Below are 24398 nucleotides of genomic sequence, written 5' to 3' on the forward strand. Positions count from 1 at the left end.
AAGAAAAGAAAAATCCCATGACATGTCAATCAAACAGTCAAAAGACCCAAAGATGTGAAGTTTCTGTCTTCATGTGACAAAGCATCAAATCCTCTCATTTAGAAACTCATCATGTTTTCATGAAAAATGACTCAAGCGATAAATCAATTATCAAATTAGCTGCAGATTAATTTCCTGTCATTGACTCAATCACTGAATAATTTCAGTATTTGCTTTATTGTAACACAGCGGCTGAATATTAATGAGATCCTCCTACGAAGCCTTGAAGAAGTGAGTGAGCGTTGCATCAAAGTGACTCTGTCCATGGCAGATGATGTCATTACTTACATAAGGCTAAAAGCTAATTGTGTGTGCACGCTGCATAGTCTCTTGATTTTATGCAGTGGATTGAAGCAGCTAGAGCTAAAATACTGAACTTTTCAAAGCGCTGTCTTGCACATACACTATTAATCAGATGCATAAAGGGGCCTTGTCTCCTCTACCTGCAGTTTTTATTACTAGGCACCTTTCCAAAGAAAATCTATGGAGGAAAAAATTTATAAGCCCCCCCACCCTTACCCCTCCCACTTGTAACAACAAATCAAAGATACTGCCCTCTCTAATTTCTGCAGTTGTCTCCGGGTGACAGACAGGCAAAGCAGGGGAGAAGAGTATTCAATTGAGCTTCTTTTAATAAGAAAAGACAATAGGTGTGATTGTTTTGTTTGATTTTTTTTTTTTTCCCCTTGAGATGCTAATTGAAAAGAAACGCGGCTTCATTTTACCTTGAACTAAAGGAGGGGAGTCATGGAGACAGACCGGGGTCCTGCAGGATGAGTTATCAGGGGAGCACAATTACCAAATGTTTGTGTTGGGGATTCAAGGTATTTCAAGTGAGATAACACGAGGTGAGATAAGGTGGAATTGAGAGGAGCCAAGTGCAACATTAAACTAAGTGGGCGGTTTGCATCCTGTTGTGCTATTAAAGCAATAACAGCCATACTTACAGTACTGTAGCTCTGTACTGCAGCTCCAGCATCGCTGCAGTAGCCTTAGTTACAGTCCAGTTGTCCATCTGTGGTATTGTAATACCCTGCCTATAGCATCAGTGCTGGTCAAGAGTGTTTCTATATTAACACACATAGAGAAAAGTCTTGTTTCGATAGCAACGGTGGAGGTGATATAGGAGATCATACATTAAGAGAGACAGATGACATTACAAGGACCTTCAGACAGGCCGCAGGTGCAGCACAGAGGTGAGAAGTGAAGTGATGTGATAGATAAAAAAAAAAAAGATATAAAATAGATACACAGCCTCTGTAAACCAGGAGGGGAAGTGATTTAAGAAAGTAAAAGATCAAACAAGCAACAAATAGAGAGTTAATATCACATTAGTGTTGAGGAGCAGGGTGAGAGGTTGAGATGATTGAGCTCCAGGAGAGAGAAAGGATCCATCAGAGTTGAGAGCGTGATCCTGCATCCCAACCAGAGAGCGACAGCTTACCTGTTCATGTAAACTATTACCTCATATTTCATTACCCCCCACCCCCGCCCCCACCCTCACCTTACATTCGACTCCCCCACATTCATTTGCGGCCCTCTCCCCAGAGGAGGTGCTAAGTGGCAGATAGGTCGTCCAGCATCTATTTCATGCAGGACTCGAGCTGGAAGAAAAGCCGCCTCAGAGCTCCTGGATTCTTGTTATGTGTGAATATATTCCATGCTGGGGGGAGACAAACCCCCCCCCCCTTCTCTCTCCCTGTCTGTGCGCCGCGCGTTGTGGGTGTTTGTGCTGTATTCCCGCAGGAATTGCAGTCTACCATGAAACATTGTGTAATTATGTTTTCACTCGCCTCTCTCTTTTCTGTTTGTGTCTTTGGTTTTTTTTTGTTTGTTTGTTTGTTTGTGTTTGTGTTTGTGTGCGTCCAGTCCCTCCAGTGATCCTGGTCTATCCAGAGACACAGGCCCAGGAGCCGGGTGTATCTGCCAGCCTTCACTGTCACGCCGACGGCATCCCAAATCCTAAACTCCTGTGGCTGAAGAACGGCATGGACCTGCTGCCCAGATCCTCCAAACAGCTTTCTCTCATAGGTGAGGAGCTGTTGGTGCTCTAAGCTTTATTACGTATGTGTTTCAGCAGATACAGTTCTGTAATGTCACATGTCGTTGGTGCAGTGTTTTTTAATTGCAAAAGGGCATACTGCACTGTAACACACTGCAGCAGGGCATTACGGCAAACATTTTTTATAAGCCAAGAGGACGATGAAAACAAAGCCAGAAAATGGAGGTGGTGTTCTCTGCAACTTCCTTTTTTTCCCCTATTGAACAGTCAGTGGTGCAGCTCAAAAGAGATCTATCTGCTGTTGTGATTTCCATTTAGTTTCATTCCATATACCAAGATGATGAAACCAGGATTGCATCACCCTCTTCATATTGCTCCTTAGACAAAATAAACATACTTCTTTTTTTCCAGACGTGAATGAAAAGGGGAGATCAAAAGAGTGAAAATAAGAATGAGATCCGCTGCATGTCAGGGGATGGCAGCTACTTATCCAGGCTATAAGAGCGTTTTTAAAAGACACACTCCCAATATCAGAGAGAAGGAGGCATGACTTTTCTTTTTTATGGCCTAGTTCTCATTAAGGGAGAGTTTATTGGCTATGTGTGGGTCATTACCGGTGGTAATAGCCTGTTATCAACCCTCAGACACTCAAACAGGGGAGGTTCTGCAAGGTTCACCAGCACATAAACACTCCAGGTGCATGCGGCTTCAGATTTGCAAAACTAACTTGGGAAACGACATCAGGCGGGGCGCCGAACTCACAGTGGTAATTTGTGCTTATTTATTCCATCAAAAATATTTAGGGAAAGTTAAAGGAATGAGGTGGAGAAAGTGGAGATGATCGTTTTACTGTAGCCGCGGTTCAACTAAAGATCGGAGGTGAGATTAGATATTTAATTCCCACTGATATAACACTGACACGGTTTTGTCTTTATTCACATTATCAGCTGAACTCTGTAAAATCTGAGCCACACATTGACAGCTGATAATGAGGAGGAGAGTTTGGATTGTAAACCACAGCTCAACAGCAGAGAGAGAGGAAACTGTCCAGTGATGATGAAACCACTCGAGCCTGATGTTGCTGTTCAGTGCGTTAAAGAGCACACACAGCTACGGGGGGAAACCTCTGACATTTGAGAACTTATTATAATTTTTTTGGACCCAGGTGCATTTTGGGAAGAATGCTCAATAAATAAATCACTATAATCGCATCCTTTGTTAATCAAGAATTTATGGCCTCCAGCGTGTGTTTGAGTGAGCTTAATGTTTTGACCTTTTCTTATTTAGTGACAATTATGAGTAAAGTTCATCATAATTATTGTGAAGGCAGCGAACAACATGGTTTCAGGTGAGCAGCGGGGCCTGATGTTGGTGTATTCTGATCTCCTTCAGAAATACACAATGGTGGGAAACATAGCAGCTTTGGTGGACAATGATGGACTTGTCCTTCAGATGTGATGAAAGATCTGAAGTGTGTTAAGTGTTGGTTTGAGATATTTGTCAGAATGAGAGCAGCAGCCACATATTTACTCTTTTAATCAGATCACCATTTGATCTTCTTTTTTTTTTTTTCCTTTTTAGCTTCAGTCTTCGCTGACACATCCAGAGGCTGTTTTTTTTTACACATTGAAGTGGTGATTGACATTTGACTCTGCGTTACTTTATTTCCACTTAGGGATTTTAATGGGCTACTTTACATTTAACACCCATACAAGCTTAAGTATTTCTGGCCGCTTAGTCTATAAACATATACTGACTTACTGGAGAGAAACATTCTTTACATTCTTCTGATATTCTTAGATCCGCTGCTGGACCTGAGTAACATACTTTCATTCCTTCAAGTTCATAACATGTTGAATGACGATGAACTTTAACTGAGAGGTGGTAAAAACACTTCAACAGACTCACTTACTGTACTGGTTGTTCCTAAGTCGTGTGTCTCCTGGTTGGGTGGACGCTGAGCAGGTAAAGGACAGTACGATGGTGCTCTGGAGCTTTTCCACTGCAGCCAGTGGTGAGAGAGAGATCCAGTGCATTTAAGCTGCAGTCCAGAAAACTAAGACAATGAGCTAAAAGATGCTGTAAAGCTTCGTACTATAGAGGTAAAGGGAACTGCAGAGTCAGGTTTTAATTATCTGTGGGCCGGTCACTGCTCTCCTCTGCATAAAGGGTGTTCATATAGTCTGTTGTTCATATTGAAATAGTGACTATAGCAGTTTTGCTGTTATAGTAAAGTACTAAAAGTTACAATTTAAGACAAAACTATTCCAACCCCTGTCATTATGCACTGCTACGAAACTGCAAATAAGGCCATAAAGACTAATTTAATGAGCGGTTGATTCAGTGGTTTTCAATAAGAATTGATCTGAACATAATTATGAATTAGAAGTAATTAAAGTGGTGTCTCATTCTATGAAGGCCCGCTTCAAGGCAGTTTCACTTCAAAGCATTACACACGTTTCCCCTGATAAAAGAGAATTATTATCAGAATCCAAAAGACATTTCACTAATGTGAAAAGCTTTGCATCAACTTCTGTAATGTCTTGTTATTTTACAACCCAGTAGGCATGAATCAGAAGGTAGAGATGATTTTCAGCGTGAAAAATGAGCGCGTGCCTTATTACCGTTTGGCACATTTGTGGCGCTGCGGGAAGCTGAGCGCTTACAGTATAGTAGGATGACTTTAAAGTGCAGCAGGTAGGAAGCAGGTGTGAGGCAGAAATACAATATCTAACAGCAGAGAGGGAGTGAACATCAGCTGTTTCAGAGCAGTGTACTATTATTGTTTAGGTGCTACGGAGATGTACACAAAGAGATGAAAACTGCAGCTGCCTTTAATGTTCGTATACAACAAAGTGCAGGGTGACACGCATCACTCACTCCTGCCAGGCTGCAGAGTGTTTGTTGTTGTTGTGATGTATGTAGCGCTTCATACAGTACAGCGAGGATCAGAGTGCAGCTGTACATCACACAGCCCACGCTACAACAAACATCTGATGACGACCTCCGAGTCTGAACATGGTCAACATCACCTGTCACATCCGTCTGTCATCACCGCCGCCGCAGCTCCAGGAAAACAACACTGCATTGTACAGTATGTGATGGTTACCTAGACATCACTGCTACTGAAAATAAGAAAAGTGGATATTACTTTCCGTGTTGAGATTCTTGTGAGCTGGAGTTCAGATGTCTCAGGCAGAAGTACAGTACTGTATTTCCTATGAGCTCGGTGCAACAACCAGTGACTCAGTCGTGACTCTTTGTTTGTCTCGTCTCCTCCTGCAGCGAACGGCAGCGAGCTCTTCATCGGCAGCGTCCGGTACGAGGACACCGGAGCCTACACCTGCATCGCCAAGAACGAGGTGGGAGTGGACGAGGACATCTCCTCTCTGTTTGTGGAGGACTCGGCCAAGAAGACACGTAAGTGGCACACACCGAACAGGAACTGCTCAGTAACATCAAGATTGTATCTCTGTCAGAGTTGGAATTAAGTACAGTATGATCTCCAAAGACTCATAAGAAACACAAAAAGAAAAGAGCTTCTAATACAAACCGTAAAGGTGTGAAACACACAAATTAAGGTATTTAAAGGGGAACTATGCAAGTCCGGTCGCTTTTTTTCTCTACGTAGCTCCCCCTACAGTTACGGAGTGCATGTTTGCACCGTCATGAAAACTCACAGCTAACCCTCCTCCCTCCCCCCATTTGTTTTTAACGAAGCCAGCGAGAAGGCAATCCATGAAGCGATGTCTACCGAGGACAGTAACGTGAGCAAGAGATTACAGATTACTGGGTGTGTTTGTGTCGTAGTGCCGTAAAGCAGACCATGCTTCTTGTGAGATGAGAGCTGGGACCATAGATATATACTGTATAAGAAGACTAGATGACTCCCCTGACGCTGCTGCCCAATGACACAGAGTCATCACCTTGCATCAGTCTGCTCCCTCAGAACATTACTGTATGTCTATGGTGCATGTTCTACTAAAACAACCAACTTGCTCAGTTTTCGACCGATTTTCAAACGGTTTGGTTTGTTATGAACGTCAGAAATGCAGTTATGATACTGCATACTTAAAATCACAGTACTTTTCAATCAAAGTAACATTATGCAAATAGATAAAAGTAATAGCTATATACAGACAAAGTTCCGCAGAGTTATGAATGTTTTTTTCAGTGCAGATGACTGGATCACCCATCTACTGCAGCCAGAGTCAGAGCAAGTCGACCAATGCAATATGGCCACCTGTAAGTTAGGTCTGTGCGTAGTCCGATCCACCTCCTTTGCTGGGACACCGGGTCAGAGGCTCTGATCTTGCATGGTTGTTGTTTTTTTCAGCCAAGAAAAGCTAGGTGGAAGGCAACAAGCCTCTATTCTCCCTGTAGCAAGTCATTTAAGCATCACAATAACTCTGAAGCTGTTTTAAGGTAAAAAATCTTGCATAGTTCCTCTTTAAAAAAATCTGCTTGGCATCATAGAGATTAGCTGTAGCCGTTTCCCTCATCCCTGACAGCATGAAGCGTCAGTGCAGCACATCTACATGTACTGACGAAGGTGGAGCTTGTTCAGCCTGGCATCTCTTCATCTAATGCCGAGATCCGACTCCACAATAACCGCCTGGTAACGTCATCAGCTGACAGACGTCAGGTGTCGGGGGAAACAAAAGTGAACACCGGGCGTGACGTTTCGCTCGTTTCATCTCACGCGGTGTCAAAGTCGGAGAAGACAGGCGCAGCACCTGAACTCCTCGTGTCCTCCCACTCAACACAACCAGAGTGTCAGAAGTTTTTCAGAAGTTTTATTGCTGATATCAAGAGTTTTTAGATGCTGTAAAATGAACCACACCTACGATTGCTCTGAATCTCAAAAGACAGAAATATTGGTGTTTGATCACTGGGGAACAACTTGATTGAGAAACAGTTTCATCCCTTTCATCCAGGAAAAACACAATTTGACAGAGTCAATCCAGAAGTTGAACTTATTTTGCAACAGTATTTTGGAGGTTGGATAAGTCTCTCTATTCTAACTTCACCCCAAATTATGTCGCGATCTCACAGAGAAAATACGGTTGTAGACAATCAAATCACTTATTTAATGTTTCTTTGATTTTCGATCTTTCATTAGATTGCATCATTATGGCATCTTAACTTTCGCTATCTGGAAAGAGCTTAATGGGCCGGTTGAAATGAAACAGAATAATCTATGACATCTCTCCAGACAAGTCATATTTCCGCCTAAAACCTTTGATTTAGGAAGAAATATGGTCCTGTCAACAGCAGTGAGGAACATTTTGTAGCTGTCAAAGACATTTTGTTTTGACATGGCACAAGAGAAATCACCCTCCTCTGTTCCTCTGAAGATCTGTCCCTGTTTTCTTAAGGTAAATTCATGTTTTTCCCTCTCTCTCTTTCTCCCCCACCTTGTCCTTTCCATTGTGCCGCGGCTGATTCTGCAGTTGCGAACATCCTGTGGAGAGAAGAAGGTAATACATCACAGTGCCTCAAAATGCCTTTGTATTCCTGTGAATAAGAAAACGTGGCGTGCATGTTTTCGCAGCTCTCCGGGGCCTGCAGCTGGATTTCTATACTTAGATGTTGATGCCATGTTGTCCGGCAGAATCACAAAGCTGCTTTCTCTCCAGCAGAATTGCTCAAGTTTTGCATTTCCCCCCCTCACACGCCCGAGGTGTTTCATCCTGGCTTTTTCAGGGGGAGGGAGGGGCGGGGGGCATTAAGACACGAGCAGGAATTTTAGTTTTTGTAAATAACACCACCGACCACAGTGTGTTTGGTTACAAGAAGAACATTTTTCTGTGGTTTTCGGCTGTTTACATATCCATCCTTTTCTTTATGCTACATAACCGCAGTCACTGTAGCGCCAAAAAACCCCACTGCGGTTTCCAGTATGAGACAAATACAATCTGTTGTATACACATATAAATATATATCACCATGTCAGTGTTACCACAGCACTAAAAGCAGCCAGAGTGGTTTATAACACGGGGGGTAAACATTTAGATTATTTGCCAGTTCAATTTACTTGTGTTTATTGTCTATAAGCGAGTGAGTGCTTATTCTGTGTCTGTCTGTTTGCATGTGTCAGTGTTTTGCTGATTGCTTAGTGTGTATGTTTTGTTTTTTGTTTCTTTCTGACACAATTCATATTGTTGCGGAGCGTTCACTCCGTGTTTGATCTGGCAGCGTTATAGAGAAGAAATAAGTTCTTAACAGTCTGACAAATCAATCAGCATTACGGTTTTTGTCAGCGAATGCATTTCCCAAATGTTGCTGGTATATGTGCTTATGCTTTAATCTCTGCTGGTGTGTGATGCTGATTCCTGAAAGCACTAATGGTTTGTTGCTCGTCCAAACGGCTGAACCGAACGGTCTGTGATCCCTGCTACATCATCAGCATCTGTTTACACCCGGCAGACGAGATGTGAAACGTCTTCCCTCGTGGAGAGACAGTGTCTTTAATTTGATGCCTCTTGCTACAGTAACGTCGTGGACGTGTTGCTGCTGACAGGAAGCTTTGTAGGCATTGTCAAAATGGCTGGCAGCCACAAACTGTCCATCCCCGCTAACATGATAGCATGCTAACAGGAGCGCGGCTGCTGTGTTTCCTCGGGCGGGGAAATTGAAATGTCCATCACACACGTCAGATAAGAGAGGGAGTTGGATTTACTGCTGTTTTAATTTCTGTGATGCTTCTTTAGAAAAAGCTTCTTCTTTTTTTTTTACCAGTCGTCTCCGTCTTCCTGTCTCCTCAGGGTTGAGTGTGGGGAACATGTTCTACGTGTTTTCTGACGAGGGCATCACCGTCCTGCAGCCCAGTGAATGTGAGATCCGGAGACACATGAAGCGGACAGAGAGGATTGTTGCTACCTATGTAAGTTAATTTAATGTCTTTATGACTTTATTTCATCAACCAGCGTCACGTTTTCTAGTCAGGAGGTCATGCTGAGCAGATGCCTTTAAAGATGAGATTATATATAGTGCAGGAGGAGACCACTGTGTATTTACATTAACGGTGGCGTGTATTCATCACATTAAGCACACCTCTAACAGTCTGACGTTATCTGCACTCCCTCACTCAGCTGAAATGAAGGCCATCCTTCCTCCCTCTCCCAGTGACACAGCGGGTCTCCTCACCTCACTAATTATAATGGGATTACTCGTGTCCATTAGTCAACGGTTCGCAGCACTAGACCGTATGGAGTCTATACTACACATCCTAAGGTTTTTAATCCACTGGAGAACATCCCTCTCCCAGAGCAATGGGCTTTAGATGGTAAAAGTTGCTTGTTCCTCTGAGGGATTTAGGTTTTACAGGAGTCTGTAATTGTATTAGAGATCAATATAAACTCAATAAGCCATGTGTTAGCCAGTTCCTGCTGTAAACAGCAGTTTCACCACTTTGGTGGAGGTGGAGAGGAGGTGGAAACTCTTGAAATGCACTCTTAGTGTGTGTGTGTGTGTGTGTGCATTAGTGATTGCATGGCGGTATATGTATACTGTGTGTGGGTGTGTGTATAAATGTCTAGTCAGCAAAGATGGCTGGCTGCAGGGCCGGTGGAGGTGAGGTGTTACTGGAGTCAGCAGCACATTCTGAGCTTGTTGATGTTTTTACTTCAAACTGATGCAAAAGGTGATTTTTTTTTCAACTTTAGAGTAAAAACGAAAACACTGGTTCTGCACAGAAACCTCCATCGTCAGTATAACATCTGTAATAACAGTAAGGACCTTCAGTGCTGTGGGACATGGTTGAAAATACTATATTAATAGTCCTTTTAACTCAAGGTCGAAGGCTTTTCTGCCTTTTCTTAAATTAAATTTAAGACTATTTATTCATATCTTGCACTCTAATGCAGCTGTGCTCTGGTTTTTATTCCCCTTATTAATCTGTCTCATTCAATTGTAGCTTATTTTTGTCTTCCATTTCATTTTGCCCTTCTTCAAATTCTGTGTATGCCTACTTGTACTGTACTAAAGTGTGTTTCATTTAATCTTATCTTAATGTCTTTTATTGTCCTATGAGAAGTGTTTTGAATTGAGAGGAGCTACACAAATCCCCCTTCTTCTTCTTCTTCTTTCTCTGTCTCGCCTCGAGTTAACATTTTCACAGCACAACGAGAACAGCGTTTAATAATCAAATGAGATGATTGACAGAAAAATGAACGATTGTTATGAATTAATTATTTTTAATATGAAAAAGAGGAAAAATTAACTGGTTTTAGCTCCTTAAAAAAGTGAGGATGTGCAGATTTTTTCATTCCTTTTTGGACAAAGCGATGAAGACTAAACAATGTGTTGTTAATTAAAAACCATTAAGATTAACAGATGAATTCCTAATTAAAATAATTAGTGGTTGTGGCCCCAACTTCAATATTGCAATAATGACAGACTGGATTCAATGCAGCGATCTGTGGTCCATGGGTTATGATTTAATCAGAAGCGGCACCATGGCTGTTTGAATAATTAATGAATTCCACGATGGGATCATATCTCCATGATTTGATTCTGATGAAAGTAGATAACCCACCATTTTGAATTTTAGCCCAGACATAATCACTGGTGATGGATGACAGAGGGAAGAGCTTCACACGGCTGATCTGTAGCACAGCAGTGAATCCTGCCAACCTTTTCCTCCTCTCCTCCTCCTCCTCCTCCTCCTCCTCCCTCCATCATCCCCTCTGTTCTCTCTGCTCGGCTCCTCCCAGGAGGAGATGTGCCCTAAAGGTGAGGGGGTGTCACCGCAGCGCTGCGTGTGGTCCTCAGCAGTCAACATCAGGGATAAGTACATCTACGTGACCCAGCCCCTCCTGAGCCGACTGCTGGTCGTCGACATCCAGGCGCAGAAGGTGGTGCAGGTGGGTGCAGCAGGTATCAGGCCTGTCTCACAAACACACACACATAAAACATCTCTGAAGTTATTCATCTGCAAGTTTTAAAAGTGCAGAAGAACATTTTGCATACTGGTGTTAGTAAGTTAAGTGTTTGGAAAAGTTCAACACTTTTTCTGAATGAAAAAAGTAAACCGGAGAAGGTGAAGTTGAGGTTTCTGCACAATTACTGCTGCTTTAATAGATTTTGAGCTTGGGGTTTTTTTTTTCTCCACCTTTTATTCTCGGGGTGGCTGAAGCGAGAAAAGCAGAACAAGTCGTCCACTAATCAGAGGGTTTGTGGTCTCATCCCTAACTCCACTACCACGGTGTCCTTGGGCAAAATAGTGAGCCCTAATTTTCTCCCAGTGCTCAGACCAGTTCTTTGCCGCCAGCGGGTGAATGTGAATGACTGTCAGGCAAATTATAAATCCCCTCGGATAAAAGTGCTTTATAAACGTCTCCAATTTTATTTCATTTTTTCAAGAGTTGTTCCCAATCTTAGCTTAGGAGCCACAGCTAGCCATCACAGGCCTGTCAAGCTTTGGATTTTTCAGCATGATGAAGCAATATGAGTATAAGTTGAGCTGCAGCCAGAGTCTTACTCAGCATTTAAAGAGCTTGGAGAGCGGGGTGAGGTTTTTCTCTTTTTTTTTCTTAAATAAGCTTTTCTAAAACCAAAAGCACCAGAGGAAAAGCATTTGATCCGCTCTAAGGTAAGGCGCATACATTAGCATGCTCGACACAGTCTCAACCTTGTGTTACTTTTAAAATCAAAGAGGGGATTGTTAACTATCTACATTATTTAATTAGATTATGGGCTACATTAGGAAGAACTGTGCTCACAACAGGAACATTGCCCACTGTGTGGTGTTTCCTTGCTGTGTGGGAGCTGATCCTTTGTGCTACTACATCTGAGTTCATGATCATGTCAGCAGTTCTCTTTCTGCTTCTTATCGGATTTTGGGATGTTTACACTCGTACGAGCGCAGCCAACCCTCACTGCTTGAAAACACAAACAGAAAAGCATAAATCTAACTCGGAGGTCACTGATTCAACTGCATCTAAACAGGGTTAGTGTTTGAAAAACTAGAGAAAAGAAACATTAAAACCTAGTTAATCTATTTAGCCGGTGTTTGGAGATATGTCAGTGTTTGGTACGTACAGTTTGACACACGATTGAACTGCCGCTGATAATAAGAAGACCACATGCGAGGTGAAATAAATCAAATACACCTCAAGTGCTTGAAACAATATGGTGCCCAGGTGGGTGCTGGCTGCCGCGCCATTCATCTTGCCTGTAACGGCTGTTTAGAGACTGAATCCCTCAGGGGTTCTTCCCAGGGTCAGCATCATTTATACAGTGATACAGGATGAGAGGAAATAGGTCCAAGTCAAGGAGAAGTAGACGAGAGGAGGAGGAGGAGGAGGAGGGAGGTACCTAAAAGTCGCAGTGGAGTAAATGGGAAACTGATCAGGAAGCAGTGTAAAAATATCAACACAAACCTGTGACGTTACCTTGTTAATTAGAAAATAAAACAGGTAACGAAAGGTTGGAAATTTTGACTTTTAAAGAAAAGACAGTGAAATGATTTGCCGCATCACTTTTATCGACATTGAATTCTGGCACAAAAGATGCTCTCACACCTTCAGCGACCTTTGGTGTATTATAGTCCACCAGCTGCTTCTTTTTCTCTCTTTTCTTCTGCCAACAATGTGAAACTGCTTTCATTCTTCTGATTGCCCTATCCTTCTCCATCCTAACCCCCATCGCTCTTCCTTGAAGACCCTCCGTGGCCTCTGGGTGCAGGAGGTTAATGCACCATCCCGTTTCTCTCTCGCCTCCGTCTCCGTTATTTCAAGGCTCTTTATTCTCACGATGCACATTTGAAGCATCTTTTCAAGGCTTTTACAACAGGAGTAGAAGTCGGTAATTACTTCACTTCATCCATTGACAAAAGGAGCGTATGAGCAAAGCCGTGGCTTTAATTACTGTACTTAATTGTAAAGTAAAGAGGAGACTGAACACAGGATGACCTGGTGTACAGTATGTAGGATGGAAACACTTTTCTTAACAAGAACGCTCACTATTTGGAAAAATGCATCCAACTTATTTCTTTTATAGTCACCATTGAAAATACGTCCATCAAATTCAACACTAATCAAAACAGAGTAGTTACAACTAAAGAAGAACAGAAAAAAAATTACAAGTTTAATAAGTTTATGCTGAACTTTTGACCCAGATTGTTTATTCATTTATTTATTTTAATCTTTCTTGGGTCTTTCATCAGCACGTTGCCCAAATATTTCTGCAACTTTCAGTAATGCTTCATGCATTTCTGAGACCTGGGTGAAGGCTGTAAACATGTGGAGGAAGCTGCACCAGTAAATGCTTTAATGGTTTTCATGATGCTTTTACCCAATGAGTTATAGCACCTTCATTGTCCTGCCCTACAAAGTGATTTGACCTTCACTTTGATCTCTCTCTGACTGGACCTGAAAACAAAAGGCCCAGCCCGTAATTAAAAGGAAACCAACGTAACAACAAAAAGTAGTTGTATGAACTTATTACAGTAGTTTATTTTGAGCTGAAGTGAATCAATGAAATGCCTGCTGTTGTCAACCAGCTTTTTCCTCTAAGCAGTTTCAAAAACGCTGTATGTTTTATGTAGTAGAGAGAGAGAGAGAGATGTTCTGCTTTCCTGAAGGATAACATTTTTATTTCTGTTTTGACAAACACCTCTCTTGTTGCTGCAGGTTTTATGCTCTGGACCTCTGTGAACTCACCTGCCAATCAAACTGCTCACCTGATACTAAAACATAAATCACGCTGAAGTTTTAGTTGGCTTAAGATTCAGCTCTCAACATCTGCAAGCTAGGGAAGAAATAATTAAGCCTCTAATGTGAAGATGCATTTTAGTACACGCCATACACATCAGTCCTCAGTTCCAGCACTCCAATTTTTATCAATTTGTGCTTTGGTGGGAGTTTCATGTGCTTTGTGAAATGTGTTTACACAATTTTCTAGACATTTGAGCCTTTTTGTGAAGTTTGGAAATTAATATAACACATCAAGGACTCACAGGAAGCTGAGCGGACCCTAGAGGCCTCTACCTCAGTCACAGATGATGGTTGTTGCTGTTCACAATTTCTGCGTCTTAGAATTAAAATGCTAATTAACTGAAGTGCCTGCTCCCCCCTGCTGCTGCTGCTGCGGTAATCACACAGCACGGGCCAGAACTGATCCTGGACCAGAGCAGCCAGAATAAAATGAGAAACTAACTGTAGATCATTTCTGTACAGAAGTACAGACCCTGGCTTGGTGTTCTTTAAATACAAAAGTGATGAAGGAGTGATGTGAGGATCTTTAGCTCAATGACACCTGCATCAACCAGACAACCGGCAAAATCTACTCTTGTCTGATGTTGAATCAGAACACACAAATCCTTCCTCTTAGGACAAGCAGCGAATGGAAAAGCCAGTAACCTTCATTTTACAGACCGTTAATCACGTGATAATGTCAAAAACAATGATTTGCGTAAGTAATGTCATGTTTTTCATAAAGGCAAAAGATTAGACATGTTTTTCATGCTTTGAATTTTTTGGGAAAGGCCAGAATTCCTCCTCGGTCCAATTGACCATTATTTCTGGGCTATTTCTACGCAATCAATCGTTATTTCTTGGCTATATTTCTTGACAATGCTATGAAATTGACCATTATTTCTAGGCTATTTCTAGCCATGCTGCCTTGCGCACAATTTTATTGGCTCTGCAAGTTAGCCTGGAAACCATGGACCCAATTTTTCCCTCAATGAGGGGGCCAATCACAGAACGGGGGAGGGGGCAGCAAGACGATGACGACACGCAGAAGTGACTTTGTTGATAGCTTGTCGATCCAACATGGCAGGCGCTTTACCGGTTGTTGCTAGATGGCGTACATAGATGTCATAGACAACATGCAATCTTTACTTATCTGTGCCTAAACCCAACCAATGGCTTCATTTACTTTTTGCTTTTTTACCCCTATTTTACACCTGTACATGTCAGTTTTACTAAACCTAACCAGTCGGGAGTTCGCAACGATTTTTGGTGAGGTTCTACGTCACTTCCTGCAGCTCATGTACGCCATCTAGCCACAACCCGCTTTACTTTTCGACGCACCGTTAGAAAGTGTTTCAAGTAGTTTAGACCGCAAGTTTATTTTGAAAAAGAAGCAACGTTTAGCAAGCTGATTTCTGTCGCTCTACATACGTCATCGGGTGTGATTGATACCATTGGCTATAAGCTACGTACAGACGCATTTGATAGACATTCATAGCGCCCAATAAATAGCTCTGGGCTTTCGTAAACCACGCCTCAAATACAAAAAAGAGATGAGGTCTGGTGTTAGCCAGGCTAGGCTAATTCTAGACATTATGACGCAATAAATTGTTATTTCTTGGCTATTTCTTGACATTATCACGTAATTAGCGGCCTGTATTATAGGGTTACCAAAAAGCCTTTATGAACCCAAAAGGTTGCTCCTGTTTTCTCATAACACACCAACATGTATTTGACCTAATAGCTCCTTAATTCCACCTTTAAATGGAGCAGTTCCAGTATATCAGAGTGTTAGAGGTCAACGCAGAGCCCCCGGTCCATTTCCTCCTAGTCCCGTGAAATCGGCCTGACCCCGGCTCTACCTTCTGCTCCCATCATGTAGGAAGTTAAACACACAGAGGCAGGTCCAGCACCTCCACACACACTGTACATACACACATGCTGAGTTGACACTTGGCTGACCGGTGCAGAGCAGAGGGCTGGACCTCCCATTACAGAACACAGAGCTTGTGGTCTCGCTCCACTGGTGGGGGTGTCAGCGGCTCCCTGTCCACCCAGCCAGAAGCAGGATAATGGATTGTGTTATTCCTCGTTGTTGACATTGCAGCAGACCTGAGGTTGAATACGCCCGCACCCTCCATCTCTCTCTCTCGCGCTTTCTCTCTCACTTACCCTCTCTTTCCTGCCTGCCTCTTCTCATCTTTCCATCCTCCTTTCATTGTCTCTGCACGTTATTTTCCTCTTTCTGCCCTCTCACCTGATAAGTGTCACATATCCTCGGTAAAACCTCTCCAGCAATGACACTGTGAAATTGGACATGCCGTCACCTTCTACATCCTCTCTGGCATTTACACCTTCTTAGTCCTCAATCACTTTCCTGATGTGATAACGGGTTGTACTTGACGATACTTGATGGCTGAGCAAAGGACTATTGAGTGAGAAAGGGTACATGTCTGTTATATATCCATTTTACCTCTCTTTTATATTTGTAGCAGAAAAAGAAAAGTATTTGGGGTCTTACTAAAAGGCTTTTACTGGTAGTGAAGTCCAATCACTTGTAATACTATTAGATTAGCTGCAGCTCTACAGCCCATCTGGTATTGGATTTTTGAGGGAGGTAAATATGGGGAATTAAAAAAAAATCTAATCAGAAATAAATTGACATTTGGTTGTTTTTGTTGGTTTGTTTACATAAACGTTGTTAATAACGATCTCTTAAACTCGATTATTAAAGTATTGTGGCCGATGCAGTAAATGGGACGTTTTATAATAGAGAAATATGACTTGTTAAAACATGTTGTGAATAACCTCAAAACGCTGAGATGTTTATTGGCCGACACATCTGCAGAGAGCAATATCTTTGACGAGCTAATAATATCAGCAGAGCCTCTGTTGTTGTGGACCGGCTCCCTCAGTTCATCAGCTAAATAAAAAACATCTTACTTTCCTTTCTTTTTCTTAGCAGTATACAGTAGATGTTTTTGTTTCACAGTTTGTTTTGTTCTTGAACGTACGCCTTTGATATGGTAATGACTGTTCGTCGGTGTGATATGTGAAGGTACTTTCACACACATCAGCACAGTGAACAGAGTTTTATTTCTGTCCAGTTCAACAATAATTCATTATCTCTGTCTCTCTGTCTGTGTTTCCTCTAGGCAGTAGCAACTGACCCTTTTCCAGTGAAGATGCTCTACGACAAATCACATGACCAGGTGTGGGTGCTAACGTGGGGCGACATGGACAGAACACACCCATCACTTCAGGTATGTGTTTTATTTGTGTGTATCTCCATTAGGTAATAACAGCTCAGTGTTTTTTACTGTGGTCACCTTGCTGCAGTAGAGTCAAGCTGTTGACACAGTGTTGACATATCATTGCCCTGTTGCTCACCAACACATCCAGCAGATGTGGAGGATTGTTATAATTTAATTTTGGTCATAGTTCTAGTCACTCTGTGAATGTGAGTCAACTATTATTTGGTATTTTTCTGTTTTTAGTCTCTGCTCAGTCTTGAAGAAATGACTGGTCTGGTTTGTTCGCTGCTAAATGCTTCTCTATGTTCAGAGGCTACTTGATAGCTCTTTTGTCTGTCTGATGTTTTGCGTGGGGCAGGTGTTTTTTTGTATTTTTTTAAATTATGTTTTCATTGAAATCGGCTGCTTCCTGCAGCTGAAAACACCAGGAGAGCAGTGAGAGGAGGAGCTGGATAGAAACAAAGAGCTTGAACTGAAGCTCAGTGAAGCAAAGAGCTGCAGACTGAGGTTATAATTTGTTTCAGTTTCTACACTATCTTACACATTATTACATTGTTATTATAAAAAAGATCAATATCTGCAATTTTAATCTGCAATCATCAAGAGGTAACTGTGCACTACCCAGAATAGATGCACCATGTTACACAGTTTATGGTCATATAATAAGACGACAGTATATATTTGCTTGTTATTTGTCTATTTTGGTTTTGAGTTCTATGTTATGTCACTTCCTGTGCTGTTCCTGTGTGTATGTGGTGAAGCTGTTGATTAAGCTGCAGGAAGTTCATCACTGTTGCAGCCTCGTTTTTAAATCAGGCTGGAGATGAATTTACATAAAGTCTAGCCCAGAGCACCTTTAAAAGTACAAAATAGTACCTCTTTATTATTGTCTAATTCATGCACCACCCTACGACTACTTTGGCTGTGAACTCTGTTGAGTGATTATCTTGCTGGGTGAATATAATCTATTGAAGCTATTTAAGAAAACTTCACCAAGCACGTTGAAGACCAGCGCTCCGTAACTAATTGAGCTCCATTGTGTACCTGCGTTCCTGCTCGTGTGATAAGTATTTGCACGACAACATCTAATCTCTGTATGTTTTAGAGCATTTACCAAACCAGCAAAACAGCAATTCACAGCTGCGGCGTTTGTTGGCTTGTACCTGGCGTCCCTTTGGACCCGCTGGTGTTGGAGGCTTCACAAATGAGGAATGATCACAGGTGTGGTTGTATTTAATCCACCTCGGGGGACTGGGTGAGGCGAGAGAAGACAGAGGAGGATTAAGAGAGGGTCGAGGAGGTGGAGGGGAAGGGAGAGGGAGCAGAGCTGGTGCCCATGGGAGAGAGGCATGATGCTGTTTTTATGGGGCCAGTATTTATATATATGTGTGTGTGGGTGTGTGTGTGTTTGCCTGTGCAACTGTGGAGGACAGTGCGACGAGAAAAGCCACCTAGGGATCCCATTGTAATCTCTGTAATAGACACAAACATGTTTATTGTTGTGCTTTGTCCCACTGGAGGGAAGGATCCCATTATAATCGTGTGAGGTGTTGTGTTCGCTCTTTACTGTTTGGGGATGTTGTGTGTTTACTCATTGTGGGGATTGCAGAGGGATGATACACTCGCAAATTTATGATCCTGCAGAGAATCCTTCAGGTGAAATGACTCTTTTTATATTCAGGAAAATCACTTGAATGCATAAATTATTTTTTTTTTTTTTCAGTGCTGATATTGGTTTCGAACACGACTGCTTTCATGTAATTTTCAATAGTAAATCAGTTTGTGTAGCTGTTGGTGGTACTGAGGTCATTTGTTAAACAGTTCCATAAATAATACTTACTAATGTATTGTAATGTTTCCACTTTCCGCTATTATTATTATGATCGGATTTTATTAAAATACATTTTAGCAGTAATGATCTAAAGGTGCCACTATGTTCTGGCAACAAAAAGTAGTGACAAAACCCACACGCAGGTGTTTGTCTTAACAGTTTTCCAATGATTTACAGTCTGCGTAGCCAAGTCGAGTCCATGTGTACAAGCATACATTCGCCTGCGCTTTGTAGAGAGTAGGTGTTAGTCGGGATTTCTTTCTGAGTTGTTTTTAAACTTCTGTCTGAGGTTATAGTCTTAAATGAAGCAGAAAATTCTATGAAAAGATGGTTTTCATCACAGACAAAACAATTTTCTCCTCGTATAATTTGAAACCAAGTGCTGAAAGCAGCTTTGCATAACATTTCTCTCCTTTTTCTGGCTGCTGCCTGAACTGCACAAAACACTTTTTGTTTTTTTTTGTTTTTTCATTTTATTCATTTCCCCTCTTCCCGCAGTCGTTCAGGAGTAATGAATAATTACGGAGCAGGGCATGAATCACTCAAAAATGCAATTGCGGGGAAACCTCGTAATGGATTGGAGGCCAAATGGATCACACGACAAATAAATGGTCTGATAATGTCATTATCATTTGGACTGAAAGTAATTGACCTGTTCAGCGGCAGCCTGTCACGAGCACAGGCACTGCCTCGCTTCAGCAGATTATTCGTGTGTGTGTGTGTGTGTGTGTGTCCGTGCATGTTAATTTGTGCACACATGATGTGCGAGTGTGTGTTTGTGAGTGTGAGTGTGCGTCCAGCTCCTGTGCATGTGGCATTTTTAAGCAGCCAAATTTTAGGATGGCTCAATATCTCTGTGTAAACATCAGAGGGAGTGTGATTGTCAATTCATTAGTGAAGACAAATGGAGGAATCTGTGGCGGGCAGAGAGAGACATGGCCTTTCAGACTGTCAGTCCAGTCTGCATCTACGTGCCAAGAAGACATTAAACTCAGGCATATTGTTTTTCTCAGTCCACACACACACACACACACACACACAAACACACACAAGGACACAGTATTTGCCGTCTATTTTCTCCCCATTTATTCCTCTATCTGGAAATGTATGTTTAAGACGGATCATTATCTTTGTTGTAAATCACAACCGGAAGCTTAATATTCCAAATGATCTCCATCTTTTGCCGTCAAATCACTTTTATTATAAAGCAACTAACTAACTTGGTCATTTTTCATGTGAATAACACCAGCATTGTCTGTCCAAGGTGCCATATAAACACATTATATAGTACATTAGTTCTTACTGTAGCACCCACTTAGTCACTTGAAGTAAGACTGGATATCATTCTGAATTCATAACAGAAATAAATGGGTTATTTTGAGGAATATAAATGCTCTTCAGAAACAGTGTTAGATCACATCATCATTTTCCAGGGGTGAGATGACTCAGGGGTTAAGTTGATAATGCTGAAGGTTTGAATCCAATTTGTGAGGCCCTGGAGTTGAATATAGACCAGTAGTGCATTAGCCTAAGTATGAATAATAAGAACATCTGATCTGTATCAACATGTGTACAAATATATGATACATGCCTCGTGGAGAAAGTATTAATTTACATCTTATACTTCTGCATTGAGCATTGATCTTTTAGCAACAAGCCTCTTTGTCTTTCATAGAAACTATAATGTGCTCCATTGGTCCCCAGAAGCAACGAGATGAGTAATTCTGACAGCGTATAAAAAAAACAGCACAATTTCTGTAGCCGTACAACACGGTCTACACAGAGTTATATTAAAGTGCCTCGCGAGATGTATTGAAATTCTTCCATAAATACACAGGGGCATTTGAGGAATACCATATCATTTGGATGTACTGTAGTTAGCAGGGCGGTGGGGGGAAGTGAGGGGCGAGGGGGGGGGCTACTCACGGCTTCTGGAGACTGAATGTTGTTGAAAAGCAAAAGCTACTCAGTCAGAACCAAATCCCCCTCAGGTATTAGGGCAGCGAGCGAGGCGGGAGCAGAGTAAAACTCAATTGGGCCTCATTGCTGAGTGTGTGGATATGAAATCCAAGGATGAGCAATGACAAACGGAAGCCGGTGGCATTAAGTTTGGAGCACCTGCAGCCCCGGAGACCACAGCAGCCGCCTAATAATACATGAGCAATACCACATTTAACCTGATTAACGTCCGTCATTGTGTTGTACAACTGCTGTAATGACTTTTCTTTTAACGAGGACTCTTTTCACGCCTTGCAAGCGGTGGGGAGCGAGATCTGTTTTGTTTAAAACTGGATAAAATATTCAGGAGGTGTATATTGCAGCAGTGCAGCAGAGGCAACTTAAACTGCTATTTTTGTTTTCTTATATTTAGTTGTGAGGGAGGAGGTTGGAGTCTGGCCCCCCGCTGGGCATCAGGTGGAGTCTCAGCTTTAGTGTTGCAAGAGTTACACCTCAAAAATGAATTTTACAATCACTTCTTCCCTTTTAAAAATGTTCCATACGATCTCTTAGCAGCATTTGCCGAAGTGTCTAAATGCAGAGCCACGTTTCTCTGAGAATTTGTAAATCACTGCTTTTACTCTGGAGGTAGAACAACAGAGTGGAAGTTGTGCTTCTAAATAAATGCATAGAGTCTTAACTGTATAAGTCCCATAAAGCGTCTCGCTTGTCCTTGACTGTGACCTGATGATGGTGTAGGCTTGCATGATGAAGCATGTGTCATGGGCGAGGCGGTGCATCAAGAGCCCATCAAAAGTGGGCGCACACCCCCCCCTGCACTTTACAAACATGCTGATTCAGTGCCAGGTGTGTGACATGAGAGATGGGGCTTTTACTGTGCCGTGTGCTCCTGAGACAACCATCACCGAATAAGATGCTTTATCAGAGAGCTGAGGCGGGGCCACACTTCAGCTCAAGTCATATACTATAGATGTTTATCTGCTCCAGGATATATGGGCATGTCAGCTGAACAAGCTCCGGCTGTTTAGACCTGATATGTGAGCCTGTATTTCATTTACGGAAACTAGCAGCAGGACATTTCCAATGAAACTAAAAGGTCCCAGGTTCGGCTGTCACAGTAGTCAGATTACATTGATTTGGTGCATTCAAACAATGTGGGGGCGAAAGTTTAATATCATCTAAAATTGGGAGTGTAGCCTTTACTTTTTTTTTTTTTTTTAACAATGCACCTCAAAGTGTGATTAGAGCTGCAGATGTCAATAGAAAGTATGTTTCCATGGAGTTTAGAGATCAGCTGTAAGCTTCAACAAGATCCCATATTAGTTGTTAATTTGTCGAAATGTAAAACATGTCAAATTAGGAATTAGCAGAAAGAAAGAAATATTAAACATTTCTGTTTAACATCACAGTTTGAAAGCTGCTTGTCTTTGGTATTCATCACGTTTTGTACTTTGTCTGCAGGTGATTCTTCAAGCCAGCGTGGGAGAAGTTCATCACGCCATCCGCACAACTTTCCAGAGAGTCAGCGACTTCTTCATTCCTCCGACCAACCTCATCATCACTCACGTGAGGTAGGGCAGCACACACACACACGTACACACACACACACCCACTCAGCCACCTCTGACCTTAAAACACAAGTATCGCTCATCACGCCTGTCCCTCTGAAGTGAAGGAGAAAAGAGCAAATGAGAATCCTAATGAGACGACGTGGGTATTAATCACTGCCCACGGAAATCTAGAAAGGCTATTAACCTTTCTTCTGAACTTTGTCGATTTAGGTTTGCCTTCGTCTTCCTCAAAAACGAACCTGCGGTGCACAAGATCGACCTGGAGACCTTCCACCGTGTCAAGACCATCAGCCTCAAGAACTACAGCTGCGTCCCGGTCAGCATGGCCTACACGCACCTGAGCGGCTTCTACTTCGTCCAATGCCAGAGCAAGAGCCACCTGCAAGCCCCTCCCCAGCTCCTCATCGACAGCGTGACGGACACCGTGATCGGGCCGAACCGAAACATCACGGGGCGGCCCTTCGTGTCGCTGGACGGCCGCTACATCGTGACGCCCGACCTGCCGAGCTCCAAGCTGATGGTTCAGACGGTGTCGTTCCAGGGGGAGCTGGGTCTGAACCGGGCGCTGGACGAGCCCATTGACGTCTCCGATCTGGTTTTCCAGCCGTCCTTCACGGAGTCCAACCAGCACGTGGTGGTGGCCACCTCGGGCTCAGGCACGGACCTGCTGTTTGCCGATCTGTCCTCGGGCCGCACCGAGGTTCTCCGGAGCCTCAAGGAGCCGCTGTCCGCCCAAGCCTGGCCCTGGGGGGGCCCCAACAGGGTGGTGGTCTCGAGCGGCTTGTTTGGACAGTACCTGGTGACGCCGTCTGCCGAGTCTCTCTTTGTCCTGAACGGTAAACAGAGAACGCCACACTGTGAGGTGTCAGACATCAAGAGAGGGAACACAGTTGTCTGGGTCGGCGAGGTATGAGTAGAAAAAAAGAAAGCAGGAGACCTAGGATTAGGGAAAGACGTAAGAGAAAAAAAAGGAAAGATCAGGCCAAATTACCTATTATAAAGATTTACACGAACATAAGTTGTGGACTCAACCCTGGGACTGAGCAAGAGGGAAACATGCCTGGATTTATTGTAACAAAAGTACACTTAAAAATAGAGTAATTGAGAAAACATTAAGAAACCCTGTTGTGATATTTCTATTGGGAGAAAGTGTCAATGCCGTTCAGTGCAACAGTGATCTATGTGCACTTAACTATACAGAATTGTACATTATTGCACTTCCTTCCATGTTATCACAGCAAATAGGTACCTGAAGAGGGGTTATTAACGAACTATGAACTATGCACAATGCTCACTTTTTTTAGAGTAAAAAGCTTTCCAATTTTGTTTATCTCAACAATGTTTGTCGTTTTCACCAGTGCTGCATATAATCACCACAAACAGTCTGTCCTGTCTGCCTTTAGTGTATGTGTGTTCTGAGTCCTTTTAAAAGCTACCGACCCATCTGTTTACTCGCCTTTGTCCTGGTATCGTACCGTATCCTCCCTCTGAAAGCTTTCGTTCTCCTTACGCCGGCAGATGTTGGCTTTATGCACATGTGTAATACCCTCTATTTACATTGTCTATCCAAAGAGCCCAATTTGTCCATTAGCTGTCAACAATGGATGTTTCGCTCATGGAGGAGGCCTCCCCAGAAATGAACAGTACATCTTACAGTCTCTTGCAACGGTATAATCTGTCCCACGCTGTCTCTCTGTAAGTCTGTGCCTGCAGCACAACTCTGTGCTGTGGAGCCTAAAAATGCCACTTAGCAGATTCCCTCAGGGTAATGACTTCATTTACGCTGACCCACATGCTGAGGCCGTGCCAAAGTGGCATCAACTTCGCAATCTGACCGGCTGTGAGCATTTGTACATCCTCCCAAAGAGCTGTGCATCAAGATCACACGTCACGGCAGGTAGACTTCTACTTCCCATGTGGTAATTATTCAGGACTGTAGCAGAAACAATATATTTTTATTAGTGACTGTCTAGTCTGTGAGACAAACCTGTTCGTGGATTTATGAATTATATTTGGGTAGAAACCACTTCTGCACAGGGAAAA

The 24398-nt window shown here is 42.6% G+C and overlaps 1 protein-coding gene across 1 annotated transcript in view; it reads left to right on the forward strand.

The window, feature by feature from the left end:
• fstl4 (follistatin-like 4) overlaps positions 1 to 23268 on the forward strand; it is a gene marked incomplete at both ends in the record, with an annotated part of 174002 nt that extends 150734 nt beyond the window's left edge. Inside the window, 8 exons of the mRNA XM_083986585.1 lie at positions 1909 to 2070; positions 5327 to 5461; positions 7495 to 7521; positions 8809 to 8927; positions 10759 to 10908; positions 16896 to 17003; positions 22246 to 22355; positions 22566 to 23268. Coding sequence (XP_083842711.1) covers positions 1909 to 2070; positions 5327 to 5461; positions 7495 to 7521; positions 8809 to 8927; positions 10759 to 10908; positions 16896 to 17003; positions 22246 to 22355; positions 22566 to 23268 — 1514 coding nt within the window. The remainder of the gene's footprint in view (positions 1 to 1908; positions 2071 to 5326; positions 5462 to 7494; positions 7522 to 8808; positions 8928 to 10758; positions 10909 to 16895; positions 17004 to 22245; positions 22356 to 22565) is intronic.
• Between the last annotated feature and the right edge of the window lie 1130 nt (positions 23269 to 24398).

The sequence above is a fragment of the Trachurus trachurus genome (assembly GCF_905171665.1).
Source record: "Trachurus trachurus genome assembly, chromosome: 14".
In the NCBI taxonomy this organism is placed as follows: domain Eukaryota; kingdom Metazoa; phylum Chordata; class Actinopteri; order Carangiformes; family Carangidae; genus Trachurus; species Trachurus trachurus.